A 23410-nucleotide genomic window follows, 5' to 3' on the forward strand; every position below is an offset into this window, starting at 1 on the left:
TCTATGTGGGGGAAATATTATCAAACAGGGGTCGATTATGTACTTGGGCACTGATAGTCGACCCATGTTTGATAGTATTTCCCCCATATAGACAGAATTAAACAAGCGCCTTTGGCCCAACCACTAGTAGGACATACTCTGAGTTCTTCGGTCAGGTATACCGAATGCTGGGCTCCACTACCTTTTACCACTAACTGGCATCTATTTACAGAATCGCCGTAAGGGGCGGTCGTGCGAGATCCGTAAGGATAGTCAAGACCATAAAACCCCCCAATCATCATATTGCGTTATGTTGTACTGTTTTCCATGGCAAGCTAAACTGGACAAAAATGAGTGTTTTCTAATATTAAAAAATGATTTTTTTAATATTACAAATTCATTTTTTGACATTACAAATTTGATTTCTAATATTCCAAAACCCTTTTTTAATATTAAAAATTCAATTGAAATAATATTAAAAAATATTTACTTATTTAAAAAAAAAATCATATTAAATATTTAGTTCTTAATTACAAAATATTGATTTTTGTTCGCTTTGGCTTGCCATAGTTTTCACACCAACACTTTAAACATCTATAGCATGTTGAATATTTTTAGAGTATTCCACTGATTCTTCTCGATGGCGTTTCGTCTTTTTTGGTCTTAGTATATACCTATATTGTGAAACCGCGGGAGATGTTCCGAGCGGCTTTCTGTTTACATCGCCATATTTGATGAAGATGGGATTATTTATCGGATATTTGTAATCTTCCAAAGAAGATTATATATTAATGTATATCTTCTTGTGATCAAGGGTCACCCTTTTCAGACCTTTCTCTTTCGTTGTAACTGATCTAGCTGCCAAGATGAAAGACACGTGGTACGTCGGCTCTCGTCTTTTGGAGCCGCTGACCGCCGTTATACCCTTACCAATTGATCAGGTATTTAGACTATATACCGGATAGTATTCATTTGTATGATAAATTTAGATTTTTACCGAAAATTTCTGCAAGAGATTTTTGTGTTGCTTGTCAGGGAGTGTATATAGACAATAACAGTCGTGTTTACAGTCTGGCAGGCTTACAGTTACATGTAGAACTGCGAGTGCGAGATAATGCGAGGCTGTGATGAGCACCTCCACTAGTTCAAGCCGAAATTGTACATCATAATTTTTGTCAAGTCGGTGTACATTTATTGTCTCTACACTGCAACAATATTTAAAAGAAAAATGAAGTTTTATTAAAGGCAAACATCATTTTTTATTCGAATTGGATGACATCACAGCCGAAAAGCAAAGTCAATAAAATGGCGACGCCAATCTGCAAAAGTCATGTGACACGTGACCCCAGAATGGCGATATTTTTCACTGCCAAAACATGCACTGAAAAATTGACTCGTTACATCTTCATCAATTACATCGGCATAATTAACTGATATGCTGCGAATATCATTAAAATATAATTGTTGCATTTTAACGCCTCACCTCTTTATATTACACAAAAAACATATACTATAATTTTAAATACATTTATTAACAGAAATATGTAGGAACACATTTTTTATTTCAAAATTCACTGCCATGAAATCAATTTGGTGCATATGGGACTGTAATGGGTTCTACTTAGGTTTGTTCTCATACAAACTAAAATAAAAAAAAATAGTGTTGCTATTTTCGTGGTAGCTTTACCCACTGGCACTGCAAAACTTGATGAAATACTGGTATGGTTGTCAAATTCATTGTTTGGATCATAGATCATAGAAAAATTTAAATATATTCCATATTAATTTTGTCTGGCAACAAGTTATCAGGAAAAGGTCTGTCAGTAGTAAGTATTAAATGTCTATGGCTACATGTACTTGGAGGAAAAACAGAACACCCTCCCTTGCTTTAGACTATCACCATACCATTCCATGAGTCTAAGATTTTAATCATTGCCATAACATAATTAAAAAAAATACTGGAAAATTCATGTACTGTGCATGTATTTGAAATAATATTTATCTAAAAAGTATGATGAATCTATAGTTCTACTGATTTGTTGCTGAAATAATGTTAGGTTTCAGTTTGATAGACTTGATATATTTTCAAAACTTGGTAAGTATATATTTTGCTGTCTATTAAAATAAAAAAGAATAAATTTAGACATAAAGAATTGGTGAACTAAATAAATAAACTTTAAAAAATTATAGTAATTATTACAAGCGTGCATTTTTCTTTCTCCACTGATAATTTTTTAGATAATAAAAATCCTTCCTACCTTTAATATATTGAGTGAAAATACTTTGTTCTTTTCATAAATTTTATTTCAATGAAAAATATTACATCATTTCATTATTAAAACAGTAAGATCACTTATTCAAAATAAAATTGTCTTTCACTTATTCAAAATAAAATTGTCTTTGTAATAATTTAAATGATTGAAAGCGAAAAAATCATCTTACTTTTTAGAACAGGAATTATAATTTACATAACCAGAAGGTATAACACTGTATTTTCACTTGTACACCTAATTTCATTATACATTTGAATATGACATAATTTTGATGTTTAGCAAAATAAATTTCACTTCTCCTTTACCTTCGAAAATTAAAAACCAATTTAATATAATAAACTCACCCAAATATTTGACAAAATACTACATGTATATGTAATATTTTTGAAGAATGGAGGATTTTTATAATTTTTTTAAAACTGATACCAGAATTAAATAAATGTACAAATAAGAACAAAATACAGTTATATGTGTGAAAAAAAAATATTTGACTATACTACTGATTCTGCATTTCCAATTATCCAAAGCTCTAATGAGTGAAATAGATATTTTCATAGAATTTCATTTCTATATTAAAAAAATCATTGGTGAAAGAAAATTAGAATGACTATTTTTTATAGATATATATAGCTACACTCACAAATTAATAATTCATTATTTGTTCATTAAAATAATGTATGCAAGGATTTTTATAGTATATTTCAAAGTCCTTGATGTATGTGAAGAATAAAGACACTGAAATTATGGATCATTCTGACTTGGGCCAATTTGCATTATGGGAAAATATATGTGTATACGTGGTGTATACTGATGATAAGAATGAGTGTTTACACCATGCTAAACACAATGTTCGCTGTTTCAACGTAGAATAAGATTGTGTGTTATAAAATCCGAGAGAAGTTTCTTTCATAAGCGTTGAAAAGGGGGAAGGGCTTTAACCATTTCATGACTAATCCCATCAAAAATAATGCACAAGATATGTTAGGGTGGCATAACTAATAACCTGAATAAACATGCTCTGGTCCCAATTTTGCCATTGATTGTGCATATCAACAAGTATTTTGGCGAGATAGCGCTTAATTTTGTCACTGACAGCGACATGCACATGTCATTTCGGTGGTCTCAGAAGTTTGCAAACAAACGGTGATCCCGACTTTGAAACAGTTAATCCCCTTAGATGGTCAAAGATCATTGGTCAATCTACAGAGAAAACCCCTCTATCTTTAATTATGGCGTGTTAAAAACGATTCTGTCAGCTTTTTCATTGGGTAATAAAGTAAACAAGGGAAATCTCGTTTTCCGAGAGAGTGATTTTATTTCGATCTCATCGCTCATTGGTCCAATGAATTCACTCCAAAACTAGATGTAAACAAACATCAACCATTCTTTTCATAAATGTTACTTGAAATAACCATTTAAGTTATTTAATTATTAATGCTTTAAATGATTTTCTGAGGCGCGGTAATTAAAGCGGCCCCAATCGGAGTTATCTTCCCATTGTTCAGTGCAGATTGGATCAAAGGAATTTGGGGTCACAGAGGTACTTTGCTGTTCGGCTGTCTTGGCATCTTCAAAACAAAGTGACCATGTAACACTTGTAAATATAAGGTCAATGCATTTTGACTGCTCAAATGGAACGGTTTCAGTATAGATGACCCAGTATAAATCATTGTATTGTCAACTGACAAGTTTTTTGCAGGTCACACCCGGGAATTTTCAAACACCAAATAACCTATGATTTTGTGCAATGACAGGTTTTCACTCATATTTTCAACTTCTGGTATTGTTCTGGTTTTTAGAATCGATATTTTCTGTATTTTCTGAACTTATTGTCAGAGTCAAAGTTAAGTGTTTTGTAATAGTTAATTACCCCAAGCCAATTTATGAAAATACATCCTGTCGTAATTAACCCCAAGGTACATATAGACCGCAGGTAATTATTGGACAGTTTTGATATCCCATATTAAAGAAGTAATTATGCTGACGTGGGAATAAACTTCAATTTCGAATTGTTTTTTTAATTGGTTGTCTTGGATCACGGTTGAGTAATCAACAGTAGGACTTCCCACCACAGGAAATCTAGGTGGTTATTGTTCGAATCTTTTTTATATTTTCCGTATTTTCAACAGTACAGTATATTTGCCAAATGTTGTGTTTGCAATAGTCATAAGAAATACTTTTCCTACTAAATGTCTAAATAAGTGGTGATTTTTTTAATTTTGGCTGCTGCTATCTTGAGTATTTGTTACATTTCCTGAAACATTGGACCTCATGGTATGCAAACAGTCTTCACAGTTAACTTTTTCAGAGAGGAGCCATTCGGACTTCCAAAGTTACAAAAATTGGAAGTTCAAATGATTTTTCAGTGGCCCGAAAAAATTTCCTAAGTCATCTGAATCTTTGTCTAGTAATCAGAATATCCTGTTACAATTAAATTACATAACAACAAATGCTCATTCAATTCAGACTATTTACAATTGTAGATATATCTAAGAATCCAAAAATAAACCGAACACTACAACACCCCAAAATTTTTGGAAGTCCGTCTGGCTTCCTAAGAACATAATTTTAGTGGCCTGGGCCACCAGGCCACTGACTAAATTTGAAGACTGTTGAAAAATGTAAATAAAATTAGCCATGTACCTAGCCTAACAACCAACACAGGTTCAATTCAGAGATCGACATCTTTTCAGTAAGTTATCATTCCCAAGCAAATCATACGTATAATTATACCCCCTGCAAATGAAGTAAGGGGGGTATATACATGTGTGTTTCACCCTGTCTGTCTCTAAATTGTTTTAAGAGGTTTTAAGCGTCAGAATTTCAATTAGGGTTTGGAGGAACCCACCACAAAAATGACATACAAAATGTCTACATGTATACATATTATATAACACAATGTACATGTTGGTCACCCGAAAACAAGAGGAGATTTAATACTAGAGCATTGTTAATACAGTAAAAACCTTAATTTTTCCAAATACACATGTATAATGCAAAATTGCCCATTTGAATGTTGTGCCTAACACCCATGCAGATTTTCAAAGGTTGGCAGGTGATGTACGTGTATGTTAATATTTAGTATTGCTTTGACCAAATACATCTAAATAAAGGTTAAATTTTGTAATTATTTATTGTCAGTAAGTGAATATTTACATGTATGCATGTATAATTTCAGCTGAATTTCCTTGTATGTGAAATCTTTGCAATATGGTTTGGATCAATTTTCCGCACCAAGCTGTCACCAACAGTAGTCTCCCCTTACCAAAGACATGTTATAGAGATAGTGATGGGATTAATTTTGTCCTACTTCTGTTTTGGATAGTAAGTATTTAGGCCAAAAAAATAATGGTCTTGTTTCCTGTTAACATCAGGAAAAAATAGTGTAGATATGTAGGGAAATTATTTAATTAAAAAAAAAAATTACATTGAGTTAATGGAAAAACAATCTAGACTTCAATAGTGTTTGAGCCAAAATGGCCATTAAAATTTTAGGGTAAGCACCATGGGTCCGGATATTTTGACAGCCCATGCCGGTCATTTTATCAAACTTCAGCAGACGTTTGTGTCAGTCTTGCTCAGATCGAGAAACTTTAAAAAAAATTGTTCATGTACATTGTATATGTAGTTATTTAAAGATAAATATTGGATTTGTGTTATTTCATCACATACTCTGTCTTTTATAAAATATCTAAACGATTGAACGAGTTCGGTTTCAACCACACGTGGACGTTCCAACATGTAAACAAAACATGGTATTTCTCAGACATTTTCATCACATCGGGAAACAGCTGAAAACTTCCGATTGATGAAAAACAAAAGTTGATTATTTATAAAAGAAAATCCCGAATACTTTCTGTCTATTGATTTAAATGGGCTGTTGACTTCTGTGTTAAAAATATTTAATCAGCAAATTAATAATGATAGACTACGACTAATTCGTAGTTTCAGCACCATATATGCTTTCGTTATCTCTGAAAGATTGGCGGGAAAATGATCGATGGACATCTTTTTCTTCATAAATCTAGTAATAGATGTATGAAAATTGTCTGAGTCACTTCAATTCATTCGCTTGCGCAATGGGGCTCCACATGTACCGTTAATTCAATTATACAATCAACTAATCAGTTACAGGTAAATCACAGTCGCAGGTGGCTGCACATCGGCTAAAATTGACACACACCTGTCAATTAATTTCCAATAAACAACTAGGAGACAGGTAGACAGAATGTTTATGCACTAATAAAACCAGACAGACTGAAATTTATAAGGATTGACAATTTTTTATGTCCGATATTGGAAAATGGTCGTCGGACATTTGCAATTTTGTCGGTCAATGACCTGCATTTTTTACCGTTTCCGGACCCATGATAGGCACAAAGAACTATGGTAGGTAGGGTAGTAGGAAACAAGACATTTTTTTTTGCCTTGTCTTTAAACAAAGTAGGGTCATTTTTACCATAGAGCCTGTCTGAATTGACTTCTTTAAAATAAGTTGTTAATATAGAATCTGTATTCAATTTCACTTAAAAAAAATTTACATGTACAATGTATGTGGAAACATTAGTCATAAGGTTTTGACATTTTCACAGCAAATACAAAATGTAATCTTGTGATACCATGACTTTCCGTGTATTTTGCACTTTAGATGGTAAAAAAACAGTATTCTCATAGTTAGAAACTTTTGTTCCTTTACTAGCAGTATTCGAGTTTCAGTCCAGTGAGCGGAATCACACATATTTTTTATTTGGCCTGATCATGCTGTATCAGACTTTATCATTGCTCAAGGATAAACCCTGAAGTTATCTGAACTTTGGTTAGCCAGTGAGAATCGATTTAAAAACAAACTTTCCACTTAGTGAATAAAGCAATCAAGTCTTTTGTTACATTTGATTTACTACAGAAAATAAATACTGAAGTTCATAATAGTAACTTCGGTAAGAGAATCATTGGAACGTTTGTATTCAGCATTTTTTCATCAATCTCATGTAAGTATCAACGTAACTTTGATTGATTTCATTCTGTTTCAAAGGAAAGCTTGATAGGCTTTGATGAAATTTATATGAAACAATTAACATATCACTGATGATTTAGAGGTTTGTCCCTTACCCTAGGTCTTTCTCCTTAAACTTATTTTTATTTCAGCCAAGTCATCCACATCTTTATACAGGCTACTATATGTTATGCCCTGATGAAATACTGCCCCGCTGATATCAGTCATCAAGTTAATTTTGTGATTGGCCTGGGATATGTGTGCATGATGCACATTTATCGACAATATTATGATTATGGTGGCTATACAATGGACATTACTGGGTGAGTAAATCATTAACATGATTAATACATGTAATAAAGTGATTAATAGTAATCATGTTTATGTGCTTGGAAGATGTATAGTAATGTCTGGATATTCCTGGTTAATTACATGTAAATCATAAATGTGATTTATGATAATCATGTTTATAAATTTGGATATGTGTGTTTATTGCGTTAACCAATTATATACATGTATACCTGAAAACCACCAGAAATAACCATCAAAGTGTGTGTAAAATTTGCCTTTTTAAGATATTGATGCTAAACAATATTGGTCAAATTTAGTTGAAGTGCACAATGGAAAAATGGCGGGAAAATTCTCTTGCACTATTTCCCTATATAACCAGTAAAAAATATCTATGTGACAGAAACATCAGGATAAATTTAAATAACTTTTTGGTTGTTAACTAGATATATTGGATGTATTGGAGTCGTAAAAAGACAAAATTCAGAAAAAAATAATGTGCCACCCGTAATAAATACCTGATTCTTACACAGAATGGTATTTAAAGCACTAGCAATATGAGAAAAAAAAAGGGAGTTACATCAAATGTAATAATAATATGGAATAAATTTTTTTTTACAGTCCCTTGATGATAACCTCTCAGAAGATCACCAGTTTGGGGTTTGCCTTATACGACGGTAAAAATGTCCCAGAAGAGAAACTAACTCAAGATCAGAAGGCTATGATGGTCAAGTATGTTACAGTTTTTAGAGCAGTCCGAGTTGCTCATTTACCTTTGTTTCTCTGTACATACTATTTTGGTTATTTTATGTTCTTTGTTGTATTTGTGTATTCCCCGTCTAGTGTTTGTCTCGGGATTACATTGTTTGATTTTCGCTAGAATCTCGGTTCCTTTGAATACTTTTACAAAATGATTTTATTTAGTGATTAATTTAATTTTGTTTGAAATTACAGTGAAACCTGTCTAAACCAAAGCCTTCTGGGCATTTTTTAGAAACAATTTGGTTTTGGTTTAGAAAAGTGTCCAGTTTAATACATTTAGACTAATATAATTGGATTTAAAAAAGAGTCTAGTTTAGAAAGGTTTTTAGATTATTCAGGGCCCAGTTTTGGCAGGTTTCACTGTATTTTTGAATCTTGATTTACTTATATTTTCAAGCATGATCAAGCCTCTTTTTATTTAAATCTTCAAGAGCCAATGGGATCCTAAAGAAATACCTGTAGGAGTGCTTTGTCTCTCTTAGAAGCCAGATTTGCACAGCTTTGCAAGGAGATTTTGAAGGCCAAGAGGTCTTGAGGCAGCTCAAGACCCCTAGAAACTCTGGGGTAAATGAAGCTGAAACTGCGTTTTGGCATTTTCTGCACTGCTTTGAAGTTGTCAGGATAGCAGTGCTGAATCAGTGGCATATTGTTTTTCTAAGAGTAGAGCAACATTGAACAAGCATTGAGAGGCTTTCTTATGTGATTTGGATAGGTAACACAACAATGAAATAGGAGGGAATGTACATGATTTATGCCACAGTTAAGATATACAGTCGAACTTCACTCGCTCAAACTTGGATGGCTCGAACACCTGGGATTTCTCGAACACAATTCAAAGTACCAAAATTTTCTCTTATATAATCAGTAAATATAACCATGGGTTTCTCAAACTTCGATTTCTTGAACACTCGAACTGACTGGTCGGTCCATTCGGTAGTAAATCTTAGAGAATAACCATCACTAACTCGAACTCGTCAGCCATTTTGTCAGCTTGGATAATAATAGATGTGAAAAACTGAAACCCTATCATTAGTCAGTGCTATTTTAGTTAATTACAGGTAATACTTAAGTCATCACTGATTAGGTAGTTTTGATCTTAACGTAGTACTGATTAAAGTTCGAGAATGCTCCAAAGTCGGTATGATGAAAGCGTGAAAGAAAATCAGATAAAAACAGATTATTGACCAAGGAACTCGAAATCTGAACATTTTTAAAAGCGAACACAGCATTTTTAATGTCCACAAATCAACATCAGAAGTGAAATATGTCGCTTTGAAAATTAAAAGAAAATTTGTCAGAGAATGGCAACAAAATTATTTGGGTAAGGCCGATTTTTATGGGTAGGTGGGGTAAGGAGAGTTTTGGCCTTAGTAGAAAAAAAAACAAGTTTTTCTTCATTTCATTTCAGACAACTTCCTCACCCTGTGTCATACTATGGGTATGTGATGTGTTACCATGGCATTATGGCAGGACCAATGGCATTCTTTGTAGAATATCAGGATTTTATCAATGGAACTAACTACTATAAACCTAGTCCGTCCAGTGTTTCTAATGTGAGTGAGTTTAAATGTAAAACAGGTGTTGAGAAAAGAAGAGAAAATTTAACAAAAGAGAATGAACTATTACAGAGAATGGGGGGTTTTGAAGTTAAGATGGAAAACACTGTAAATATAATCACTTTTGTTAATGCTATTTTTTTGGCGAATTTTATATATGAAAATTGGGTTGTGTTATGGTGACTGTCGGGCGGGCAGGTAAATTCTTTTAGTAAAACTTTTCTCAGCAAGTACTAATCATAGCGTCTTGATATTTGGTATCAAGCATCAAGTACAGGTCACATATCATGGGATCCTATTTCAGGCCCGTTGAACACTTTCTTCCTGTTGATTTTGTTAAATGAACATTATTTGCTGGTATCGATTATCATATAGGGAATATGAAATCAGAAAAAGAGGAAAATTTGATATACTGCAAAATTAGTAAAGTTACAGATGTATTGCACAGTGGGACTGAAAAAAAAACTTCAAGAGAAAAGGAACCTTCCAAACTGATGTCATTTTAAAAAGAAGTTTCTTAATTTAGGTCATCAAGATAACTTTAACTGAGATAATAAAAAAAAGGCCGTCAAAACCGATGTTGAAAAAAAAACTGCAAAAGTAATCAATGAAACTAAAATTGTAGCAGAAACCAAAAGAATCTAGGGACAAAGACCAGACATGGAAAACAGACATACATGTACACAACAGAGAACACAGAGCAACCAAAACCATACATACAAAGTAACAAAAGTAAATGAGCATCTCACACTCCACTAAAGACTGGGAGAATGGACCAGGTGCACCGGTAGGGTAAGCGTCCCGTTTTTCTAGAAAAACCCACCAAGTTGCTCAAAAAAAGTCTAGTCCTGGGTAGATAAAAGAGGAAAAGAAAACTTTGACACGTTGAAAGCTGATGTCCTTTGAAAAAAGCTTTAAAACTAATGTTATTTGAAAAAAAACTTCAAAACTGATGTCATTTGAAAAAAAAACCTTCAAACTTAAGGAGGTAGAGTACTGTCCTCGGGTAAGGGACATAACTCTTGAAATCGGTGATATGTTTGTATCATATTCAATTTCACCAAACCCTAGCAAGTTTTCATTTGAAACAGAATGAAATCAATCCAAGTTACTTTGATGCTTACTTGAGATGGATGTAAAATGCTGAATACAAATGTTCCAATGATTTGTAAGAGTTGTTTCCCTTACCCTAGGTCTACCTCCATTATATCATTAAGAAAAACAACTTCAGATTGATATAATTTAAGAAAAAAAATTATGATGTCAATGAAAATTTATGTAATTCTTTCATATAACATTGCCAGTCTGTACCTGTAATTGATTTATATATAATATGCTTTAACAGGGTAGTGCCAGTGATACTGCTCCACCGTCCCCAAAGGTATGTAAAAACTATCATAAAAGAACACGAATAACAAAAAAAAGAATTTTTCTAAATGTAATTATTGGGGCTTACAATCTCGCAATTCATTGGACAAAAGTAGTGGTAACTGTAAAATTTGATGCTCCATTTTGGGGATTTTATAATAATTAAGTTAAATTTCTGAAATGTAAATAAAATAATATTTTATTTTTACAGTAGAATATTGATCGTTCGAACACTTGTTCTCATCACAATTAGAAACTTCCGAGTGAATTTGAATTCACCACTAACGGTTCCGCCATCACCCAGATATTTAAACAAGTTTGGTGGGTACATACATGCAGGTTTTACCCTTTCTATCTTTCTGTCAAAACTATGTTCTTAGCAGCTTCTAGCATTGTTTTGAAACTTAATGGGTGTTAGATTGATATATGGAGATGTGCATATTATCCAGAGTGTATGTTTGGGCAAAAATTGTAGAAATTACAGCTGTAAGTGTTTTTCAACAAAATTTGGTCTAATATTATGTCCACAACTCCCACTCAATGACTGGCAGAATTGTTATGAAACTCAATGTGTTCAATAACCATATAGGGATGTGCATATTGCCAGGAATTTATGTTTGGGCAAAAGTTGTAGAAATGACAGCTGTTGAAACTTAGGCATTTTTCAGCAAAACTTTGTCTAATATTATGTCCACAACTCCTACTCAATGACTGGCAGAATTGTTATGAAACTCCATAATGTGTTCAATAACCATATAGGGATGTGCATATGTTTGGGCAAAAGTTGTAGAAATGACAGCTGTTGAAACTTAGGCATTTTTCAGCAAAACTTTGTCTGATATGTTGTCTGCAACTCCTCCTCAATGGCTTGCGGGATTATGATGAAACTTGATGGAGTGTTAGATTATTATATGGATTTGTGCATTTTGTTAGGAATATATGTTTGGACAAAAACTGTAGAAATTACGGCTGTAGGACTTGAATGTTTTTCAGCAAAACCTGGTCCAATATGTTGTCCGCTACTTCTCCTCAATGAATTGTTATGAAACTGAATAGTGTATTCAATTACCATATTGGGATGTGCATTTTGTCAGGAATTTATGTTTAAACAAAAATTGTTGAAATGATGACAGTTGGAACTTGCACATTTTTCAGCAAAACTTTGTCTGATGTATTGTTATGAAACTCAATGGAGTGTTAGATTACCATATTGTCAGGAATTTGTCATATTCTTTTATTGTTTTGTTAACAAAAAATTTTGCTTGATTGCTGTTTGAAGTTGGTTGTGTCAGAAATGGCAGCATATTGTTTGTCAAAAGTATGTATTTTATTCACCATGAGATTTTGTCCAATATGAATCATATGTCCACATTGGTCCCCAAATGTACAGGGCTCAACAGGCTGCCGGGGAGGGGGGGTGGGTATTAGTCCTGTTAGGGGCAATATCCAGTTTGCTTTTACAGGTTACTATGATTGGGAAATAGGTGTTTTATGTGAAATACATGTATTTGAAATTTTTTAATGGGTATTCTGGTTGAGCAGTATATAAAAAGCTGATCATTTTTTTCCTGTTATAGGATACTGTGATTGAGAAGTGTATAAAAGCAGCCCTTTTTGCTGTTTTTATGGTTGTGACTCCAAAGATTGTTCCATATGACTACATGTATAGTGAGTATTAACTACTTAAGGATGTAACAAGACATTGAATCCATCACAATATGATATATATACTGTATTTTGGAGATAACTGTATTGTATTGCCTGCCGTAGAGGAAGATAGGTCGAAATAATACACTCAGAGATTATATCACCCTCAACTGCGTCTCAGGTCATATATCTACCTCCTGTGTTACTTAGGCATATCACCCTCTACTGTAGGCAATATGTGTACAATATACTTTATGCATTATCAAGATGAACAACAAATTTAAATAATATAGCATGTTGTCTACTGTGATTATACATTGTACTTATTTGCTGTTTATTTATTTTCACAAAATTCATGATCAGAAATTGTTAGAAAATGTCTAATTTAATTTATTGGTGCTAATAGTCAAGTAGATTCTGGAGCATCCCAAAGAGTTAATGATGTCTTGTCTGTACATTCTTTGTGGAGAGTTAATTTTACATTTCACTTAAAATGACATGTATCAAAATAGATTAGCCTACCCTCATACGAAATCTGAACTGACAGAAAAAAGGACAAATTACAAAATTTATAAATACTCTGCTCTGAAGAAAGAGTAATCAAGGGAACCAAGGTTATAGCGGTAATCAAAAGAATGTAATCCAAGGACAAAGACCAGACATGGAAATAAACATACACAGCAAAGATCATGAAGTAACTAAAATCATACATACAAAGTAACAAAAGCAAATGAGCAACTCGTACTCCACTAAAAACTGGGAACATGGACCAGGTGCACCGGTAGGGTAAGCGTCCCCTGCTTTTCTAGAACCACCAGACAGGTGGTAGACTGTTTTACCCTGCTCTGTTTATCCATCACTTTTTTAGTAAGTTTTATTTCCATCAACTTGTTTTTATCACCTGATATTTTGACACAAGCTTTATATAGGAATGCCATTTTGCAGCCTTACCCAAGAACAACACCCTGTTCCATATCTTGGCTAATTTTTTTTACCACCGTTGTTTGAATATATGAATGTTTTTTTCGTTTTTTTTTTCAGCGGAAGAATTTTTATATGAATCATCTTTCTTGTATCGTATGATGTACATGTTGGCCACCGTCACATGTGTTAGATGTAAATATTATACTGCTTTCCTATTGTGTAAGTATTCAGTCAATTTTATAAAAGGAATATGTTTGTTTATACCAGTTTCTGGCCCTGTTATTTTATGAAAGGAGTATGTTTGCTTATACCAGTTTCTGGAGTGGCCCTGTTATTTTATTTCACGAAAATAAAACTTTATCAACTGAAATTACATGAAGTCTGTTTCAAGTAGCATTCATTATAAAAATCAGACAGTAGATGATTCATGGCTGTCAAAAAAAAAACATCAAATTTCTCTTATTTCTAATTCAGAAAAATTTACTGACCACATAACCAGTCTTAGTTTGTTACACAACTGTTCAGCTGTTGCACTTTCAAGATAAAAATCTATTGATTGTGTATGAAATTTGCATTTTATAAGAGTTATTGTTCTTGATTTGGTTTGTTTTCATTTATTTTAGCGGAAGCTGAAAGTTATATTTTCTCAAAAATACAGATCTCTATACTAAAAGGACAGTTGTGACATGAAAATAACGCATATGTAGACCCAATAACTATCATTTAACTATGTAGATATAAACCAAACTAAATGACTATTGCCAGATGCATAATATCTTATCCAACATACATTTGTATATGCCTGTGGGGGTATCCCTTAGTGAACTCTTAGTCAGTTCTGGCTTTATCTGCAGTTTGTTTCAAAAAAATATGTCTGCTTTCTGCTACTTTACCTACCCTATTTTTTTTTTGTGCCTACTTTTAAAATTTTATCGCTGGTTTAGCCCAAGCACTGTTTAAGTCAAAATAGTTTCCTCATAAACTCAAGGTAAAATATCTTTTTTAGAAATGAAATTATTTTCCTACCTGCCTTCCTTACAGTCTTTTGCCTTACTGATATCAGGAAATAAGACTTATTATTTTGTTATCCTTATTAACCATGTGAGACATGAAATAGACCAAACGACTTATTAAACTATCATGATCATCATTGTTATCATTGTTATCATTGTTATCATTCCCAAACTCAAGAGGCAGGGGTACACAGTGTTCTAGGATTCCTATTTCCCGTTACCCGGGGCAAGTGAAATTTGGGTCAGTGAAAGTTAGGTACTTAGTTACACTTTCCCGTGGCAAGTTGAAAACTTATTATGCTGTAAGGATTTGTTTTGTTAAGAAAGCCGTCATTGACTGTGGGAAAGTTGATTTTATATGGATTTTTCCCGAGGAAACCTCAATTTCTGAAAAATCCTAAAACACTGGTACACTGTTTCACCCTTGTATGTAGATCACACATTTTTGCAACTGTTTACTCTGCAACTACTTGTCACAGCTACAAACTGTATACATTGCAAATGTAGGTATGTCATTTTGTGGGATAACATTTCAGGCTTGTCAAAAACAACTTTCATGTATTACCATAAGGCGGTAGACCTAAGGTAAGGGAAATAACTCTTGAAATCAGTGATGTTTGTTTTATAATCAATTTCACCAAAGCCTATCAACCTTTCTTTTGAAATAGAATGAAATCAGTCCAAGTTACTCTGATGCTTGCATGAGATTTATGTAAAATTCTGAATACAAACATTCCAGTTTTTTGTAAGAGTTGTGTCCATTACCCTGGTCTATCTCCTTAAACATGGAATGTGGAAGAATTACTGATGAGCATTGCCTCACAGAATTCTTAATTTTCCTAAGGAGATAAAAAGTAGACATGTATATGCCTGTTGATAGTTACCCACCTGACTCTATTTTTTTGCCCTGACCCCAAGTCATTTTATTGGCAAACTGAAAGTAAAAAAAATAAAAGTGAATATTTTCTGCTTAAAAACAAAAGTACATTTCAGCTGGGTTATTCTGGTGTTTGAGTTAACCAGGTATTTTTCTATTTGCTAACCCTCAGACCCTATTTTTTTTTTGTTTAGGATGTAACCATTAATAGACATATTATCTTTTATGGCCTAATAATACATGTAGATATTGTCATTACTGATTGCAACCTTCGTTATTTTGTGACTTCTACCACGGAATTAAGATGCCTCTTGTTTCTTTGACTCCAGCTGAAGCAGTAAACAATGCAGCAGGATTCGGTTTCAATGGTTATGACAACAACGGTCAACCTAAATGGGACCTGCTTAACAATGCTGATATCTGGGCAATAGAGGTAACTTCAAGTAACAGCTGGAAAAATAATAATTTGTGGCATAAGTTCATTGTAGAAACAGCTGGGAAAATAATATTTTGTGGCATAAGTTCATTGTAGTAACAGCTGGAAAAATAATAATTTGTGGCATAAGTTCATTGTAGTAACAGCTGGAAAAATAATATTTTGTGGCATAAGTTCATTGTAGTAACAGCTGGAAAAATAATATTTTGTGGCGTAAGTTCATTGTAGTAACAGCTGGAAAAATAATAATATGTGGCATAAGTTCATTGTAATGACATCATAATGGTGCCATATTTTTACTTCATTTAGCAAAGACTGCTGAGAATAGTAAATTTTGATATTATTTTCATCCAGAAATAAATATCCACACCCAAGAAACAACTTTATATTTTCACATATGATAAACTATGTAATAATGAATGCATTCACTTAATAATAAGATGTTTGATGGGTGTGGACACTGTTTCCTTGCCAAAATATGACCAGGAAGTGACCAAAAAGTACAAAATTTGACAGAATATCTGAATATTGGTAATTCAAGCAATTTTTCTGTCCTTTCAATGTTTTAATGTTTTCTTATTTGTAATGGATTCAAGTCTCAAAATTCACATTATTCAACACTTTATGATTAATTTTCAATGGAATTTTTGGCCAATGAACCCTTTATCACCCTTTCTCCTTTATCTCTTTGTATTTTTGAGAAACTACTGCATCAAAGTTCATGAAACTCTGTAGGTAGTTAAAACATGCTATATACTTGTACATATTACCAGGAATTTACAATTTACTGACTATTATGAGATCAATACCCTATTGGAACTTTGGAATGGGGGAGACTTACTTATTAATAGGCAAAAACAAACTTTAATTTTCCATTCAATTTTCTATTCCAGACCTGCACCAGTATGAAAGTTAACATAGAGAGTTGGAATGTACGTACAGCTCTGTGGCTGCGACGTATTGTATATGACAGAATACCTAAACAATATGGACTATTTGGAACATTCTTAGTTAGTGCCCTGTGGCATGGCTTCTATCCAGGATATTATATTACATTCTTCGGATCAGGAATAATTATATATGCTGGTCGTGAGGTAAGCTGTCAAGTGTTTCCGTGAAAATTCTTATTAACCAGATGGTAGGTTTTTGTGGGTGTAAAATTTGTTGATTTTGAGGCAAAAACGTATAAGAAAATTTTTGTAGATTCTAAGTGATACCCTTTTATAGTACTGAGGCCATAAACATATGTCTGTTTACAGTTACATTCTATTTAAAACAAAAACAGCGTTGGTAGGTCGTCATTTTCATTTTTTTTTTTTTTTTTTTTAATTTGTTTGTATCCTAGTCAGGATTTTACAAATCCCTGTACATTACCGGGAAAAGTAGAGGAAAAATAATATAAACAAACAGAACAAAGATTACAATGTACACTGGCTATTAATTGTTTAACAATCTATATAAATTTATCCAAAGTAAGTATAACAAAAAAACTAATATATGACACATACACACAATCAGTTAACATATCATTTTTGAAATCGAAATAGTTTGATAGTATTGTTTGCCATTTACATTTTGATATGATCTATGAAAAAGAATAAAATAAAACATGTTCAATTGGAATATGGTAAAAAATTACTGAAAAATGATGTTTTTTTTTCAGCACAGGTTTAACCTTTGCTGCAACCAAATCCTTACTCTTGAAGGAAAATTTTTCGGTCCACTTTTATGTGGTACCGTCCCTATACATCCATTTTTTATATAAGTCTATTAGGAACTGGTGTAATGACAGACTCTCTGTCCATATGACAACATTTACTAAATTTCAGTATTGGTCGTCATGGAGACTTTTTGTTTATGACTGGATTGCTGATACACTTTTACAAATATGAAATACCCAGTTACTTAAATGCGGGAATTACTTAGCTGAATTGTAATTATTTTGCTTTCGGTTTGCTGATAAAACAGCTTAGGGTCGGTAGGGTAACTGTAAAAAGACATATTTTTTCTTGGGCTTAAGCCCAGAGTAAATACAGTACCTGAACCGATCTGTGCAACTAAAATTGTGATCAGTCATCGATCTGTCAAACCAATCCATTATATTGGTGATCGCATCATGTGACCACTAAACAGGCAATATACCTTAAGGATTTTGTTGTTTCGTTTGTCAATTGTATGCGTATTTACATAATACAATAGATTTTAACATCAATTAATTACTTTTATTTTACATTTGTTTTATTTTTAAATATATGGATATGATATCTAAAAATTAGTGTAAAATCAATATGGTAGTGTATTGGGTTCGTTCCAGTTAAATTTACATGTACCGATCATTCGTCATTTACATAACAAAAACTGCAGTCAGATTGGTCACCAGTCTTGGTTGTTGTTCCGTCATCGATCGATCAATCAGCGGTCACTGATCCGTCAAATAGTTGCGCGGATCGGTTCAGGGACTATGCCAAAATTTGCACTATGCAAAAAGTCCTCCCAAAATTGGTGTACTGTTAAAAGTATGATAGCATTTCAAATTATAAACCAAGGTGTTTGGGAAAATTTCAGCAAGACAATAACTCAAGCTACAAAATTTGAAATTGAATTTCAGCCAATCAAAGATTCATGCTAGTTTCGAATATGAAATTAGACTCCAACTACAAATGTATACAGCTTGCTGAAAATCGTACAATATCTTTAATCATTTTAACAAACATCAAACTGCAAAAAACAAAACAAACAAGGAAAACCCATCATGCAAACACATTTAAGGATCTTGACACTGGCAGATGCTCCTCTAACTCTATATAATTTATAATTAATATCTTGCTCCAAAATTGGAGGTTTTTTTCCTCCGTCTGTCACACTTTTTTTTATAAAACATTTTTCTTTGCAACAACTTGTCACAATCACTTTATATTTTGACACAAGCTTCATATAGGTGTGCCTTGTTATGAGAATTGACTTTTGACTTATATGAGAACAGATTCCTGTTTGCCGACTAGGTTTATATTTTTACCACAAATTAAAGTTGAGGTCTGCAGGTATCACATGTACATGTGCAGACCTATTTTTCAACCTTTTCAAACCCAGATTTTACCATTATGATTCTTTTTTATAAGGAGGTAGACCTAGGGTAAGGAATACAACTCTTACAAATCATTGGAACATTTGTATTCAACATTTTTCATCAATCTTGTGTAAGCAACAAAGTAACTTGGACTGATTTAATTCTGTTTCAAAGGAAAGCTTGATAAATTTTGGTGAAGTTGAATATGATACAAACATATCACTGATTTCAAGAATTATGTCCCTTACCCCGTCTACCTCCTTTTGTATATCAACTTCCAATTTTGTCATTAGGGTTTGTAAGGCTTGTTTAAGTTTCATTTTTCTTACCAAAATTTTCTATGAAGTACGTGTTTGCAATCCAAAGGCTGATCTGCTGTTTTGTGTTTACTTCTGGGGATCTCGAGACGCTGCATTACAATGCAAAATCTTCTATTTTTTGTCTTGTAGAACTAGATATTTGTCATTTTTATCAATATTTTTACGCAGAAAGGTGTTTTGCTTTTAATACTGTACAGGATGCTCTGTTAATGACACATTTCAATACATTTGAATGATAGATTGGGACACAGACTTAGGAAACCACAGAGTCACATGACATGACTTTTAAAAGTACATACCCTATTTCTGCTTTGTTGTCCTCATTAAATCAAGTCTGCTTGTGGTAATTATTGACAGATTTCTTATTTTATTTCAGATCCGAAGACACATCCGCCCATTATTTCAGACTAGTGATAATATGAAACAATTGTATGAAGTCATTACGTTTATAGGAACAAGATTTTGTAACGTGTATTTATGTGCTCCGTTTTGTCTCTTGACCTTGTCTAGTAGTATGAAACTGTACTGGTAAGTAGACTTAAGCTCTCTCACGCTTACTGGGAATTGCTCGTTCATGGGAAGAATTACAAGCCCCAATCCCTAGCATGAAGATGGTTCAGTGGGTTACCCAACCTTTCCAGGGAAGGACAGAGACACGTTGATTCCTTCAGTGTAGCGCGTGTGCAGCCCCGAACATCTAAGGGCATCACAGACCTGTTATTTCTCAATCTCGTGTTGCTAATCGCTACTTGTCCTTCTAAGAAGTTGTATCGACGCAAAAAGAATCGGTGCTCTTTAGCATGATGTAGAACTCATAGCTTTGGTGTAGGGATTGTAAATCTTTTTTTGATTTATTTTTAAAAAAAAAGACCAATTTGTGTTCGCTACTTCTGGGAACATTAATATGATGCACAGTTATCAGATTTTTTACCCCCCATTGAGTGCGGTTATATATTGAAAGAGGTGTCCATCCTTTCATCCATCTGTACTTTCTTCCTTCTGTTACACAGAAAGGTACCAGTCACTTATCCGTTAATCCTCCTATATCACTAAATGAAATGTAATGAAATTTTCACAGGGTCAAAATTTAATTTAATTTAATTAAATTTAATGAAATTTTCACAGTCTTTATTACATGTATGTTTTCTCATTGTGCAGGTCTGATTTTAGATTTTGATACAAATCAGTTAGGAGGTCAAAAGTTGCATTTTAATAGAATGGGAGAGTGGGAGAGTAATCAAGGGAATCAAGGTTATAGCGGTAATCAAAAGAATGTAATCCAGGGACAAAGACCAGATATGGAAAACAGACATACACAACAAAGAACATAGAGTAACTAAAATCATACATTCATAGTAACAAAAGCAAATGAGCAACTCAGACTCCACTAAAAACTGGGAGCATGGACCAGGTGCACCGATAGGGTAAGCTTCTTCTGCTTTTCTAGAAAGACCCGCCGAGTTGCTCATGAAAAGTCAAGTCTGGGGTAGATGATAAAACAAGTAATTGTAATAAGATATGGAGATATCAATTAGCATATTTTTTTCCAAACATAATTTCTTGCAAATACGTTAATTTTTTTTTTTCAGGTCACTGTATTTCAACATCCATCTGACCGCTATAGCTATCCTTGTATTCTACAAATTTATAAATCCACCAAAGAGACGAACAGAAAAGATAGAGAAGGCTCAGTAGATTTATTAAATTGTGTTAATCATTGTTTATATAAACAGTAGTGTTAATGATTGTTAAGATTATTAACTGTTTTTCAAGAAATGAATTCTATGATGTGTGTCTAGGTTAGGATTTCTAATTCGAGGAAAATTTAAGAATTTTGTGGGATTTGTAAGACTGATGTATTTATTATTGTGAAAAATGTGTTAGGATTTGGGACAGATTTATCAACAGTTTTTTTTTAAATGACTTGTGTGTGGGTGGGTGGGGGGTTAGGATGGATCAGAAATGCAGAAAAAAATGAATTATTTTATGGGGTTCTTAAAATTGGTGTTTTTACTCGGTATCACCAAAATATTGATTAATGACAGAAATGCACAGAGCTTAAGGAGGAAGACCTAGAGTATAGGACATAACTCTTGAATTCAGTGAACTGTGATATGTTTGTATCATATTCAGTTTCACCAAAGCTTTGCAAGCTTTCCTTTGAAATGGAATGAAATCAATCCAAGTTACTTGGATGCTTGCATGAGATGGATGTAAAATGCTGAATACAAACGTTCCAATGATTTGTAAGAGATATGTCCCTTACCCTAGGTCTATCTCCTTAAAGTACAGTGAAATCTGTTTTAACAGAACCCTGAATTAATTGAAAGAGTAATCGAGGGAACCAAGGTTATAGCAGTAATCAAAAGAATGCAATCCAGGGACAAAGACCAGACATGGAAGATAGACATACACATCAAAGAACGTAGAGTAACTAAAATCATACATACAAAGTAACAAAGGCAAATGAGCAACTCGGACTCCACTAAAAACTGGGAGCATGGACCAGGTGCACCGATGGGGTAAGCGTCCTCTGCTTTTTTAGAAACACCTGCCAAGTTACTCATAGAAAGTCAAATCTGGGGTAGACAAATGAGGAAAGGAAAACTATGACCCGTTGAATAAATCAGTTTTCATGATGACCAATCTCAACCAGATTTCTTATGAAAGTCCCTTTTTATCAATTTCAAGACATTTTTGAACCTGTATAAAGTGAACATCTCCTTCATCTGAACCTTGAGTCGTAAAGAGGTTTGGTTTAGACAGGTTTCACTGTATATACTGAGCAGGTCTATAGTTAGTCAGATCACTTAGCCGGCATTTTGTCCACTGTCATAAATAAGTTATTGCCTCACCTATCTACCACAATTTGCCTGTTAAAAGTCAGTACTAGGGTCTGTCTACAAATGTATTATTTTTTACCCTGTCATTTTCTAGCTTCCATGGTTTATGTAGTATATCATGATTTGAAAACACAAAAAAAAGAAACAGGGGCTACAACTCATTGTTGTGAATTAACTGATTGTGGTATGGAAATGGAGTATTTGGGGGTAAAGATTAAACTAGATTTACCTACAACATTTTGCATTGTACAAAAAGTACAAATGTATTTATTGTAACACAAAAGGAAACAGGGGTTATAACTCTTTGTTGTAAATGAACTGCTTGTGTTATTGAGATGGAGTATAATGGGAGTAAAGATAAACCTACTACATTTGGCCTAGTAAACAGAAATTTATTACTTTGTACTTGATCATTTTCTATAGTTTGCATGATAATACATCTTAAATTGGAATATAAAAAACATGGACTTTTTGTTGTTAAATAGGGGCTATAACACTTTAGTTATGAAACATGGGCTATAATGCTTAGGTGTGAATTATGGTAGGGGAACAAAGCATGTTCCTATTAATATTCTTTAAATGTATATCCTTGTAACAGTTCTTAAAAACTCCAAATTCAATCAAATTATTGAATTGGTGGTGGGTTCACTATTTGGGAACTCTAGGTTTAAAATTGGTAAAATATGGAAGGAAATGTCATATGAATAAGGTTGTACACATTTGATATTGAAGCATATTTTCATATGCACGCATATGGCATGCAATTTTAATCTCTGATCTTTTTTTTGCAATGCCATTAAATTATCAGCATTTGGCTGATCAGAATTTTGATCGGGTGACTGGCGTTTCCATGGAAGAGCATCTTTAAGGTCAAAGGGTAAAAAGCGAAACTATACCGACTGAGTAAGAAAAAATGTTTTTGTGCTTTTAAAAATATAATGTACTAGAAATCATATGCTTTTGAATATCATACTCTGTTCATTTATAAAATCCTTTTGAAAGGTTGTGAACACCATATGAATTTAATTTATTTGTTTTTCATGAATTAAATTGTTAGTCAGAAA

At 33.1% G+C, this 23410-nt stretch overlaps 1 protein-coding gene across 1 annotated transcript; it reads left to right on the plus strand.

Annotated features, from left to right (window-relative positions):
• Positions 1-672: 672 nt before the first annotated feature.
• Positions 673-23410, plus strand: LOC148598138 (membrane-bound glycerophospholipid O-acyltransferase 2-like). The gene is made up of 12 exons (XM_088560627.1): positions 673-920; positions 5431-5576; positions 7398-7568; positions 8155-8265; positions 9704-9848; positions 11197-11232; positions 12797-12887; positions 13908-14009; positions 16010-16113; positions 17010-17210; positions 19880-20031; positions 21093-23410. The coding sequence occupies exons 1-12, from the start codon at positions 846-848 to the stop codon at positions 21196-21198; spliced, it is 1440 nt and encodes a 479-aa protein (XP_088416753.1). The 5' UTR covers positions 673-845; the 3' UTR covers positions 21199-23410.

The sequence above is a fragment of the Perna viridis genome, chromosome 14, assembly GCF_037379345.1.
Source record: "Perna viridis isolate PV_CMFRI_1.1 ecotype Kerala chromosome 14, ASM3737934v1, whole genome shotgun sequence".
In the NCBI taxonomy this organism is placed as follows: Eukaryota; Metazoa; Mollusca; class Bivalvia; order Mytilida; family Mytilidae; genus Perna; species Perna viridis.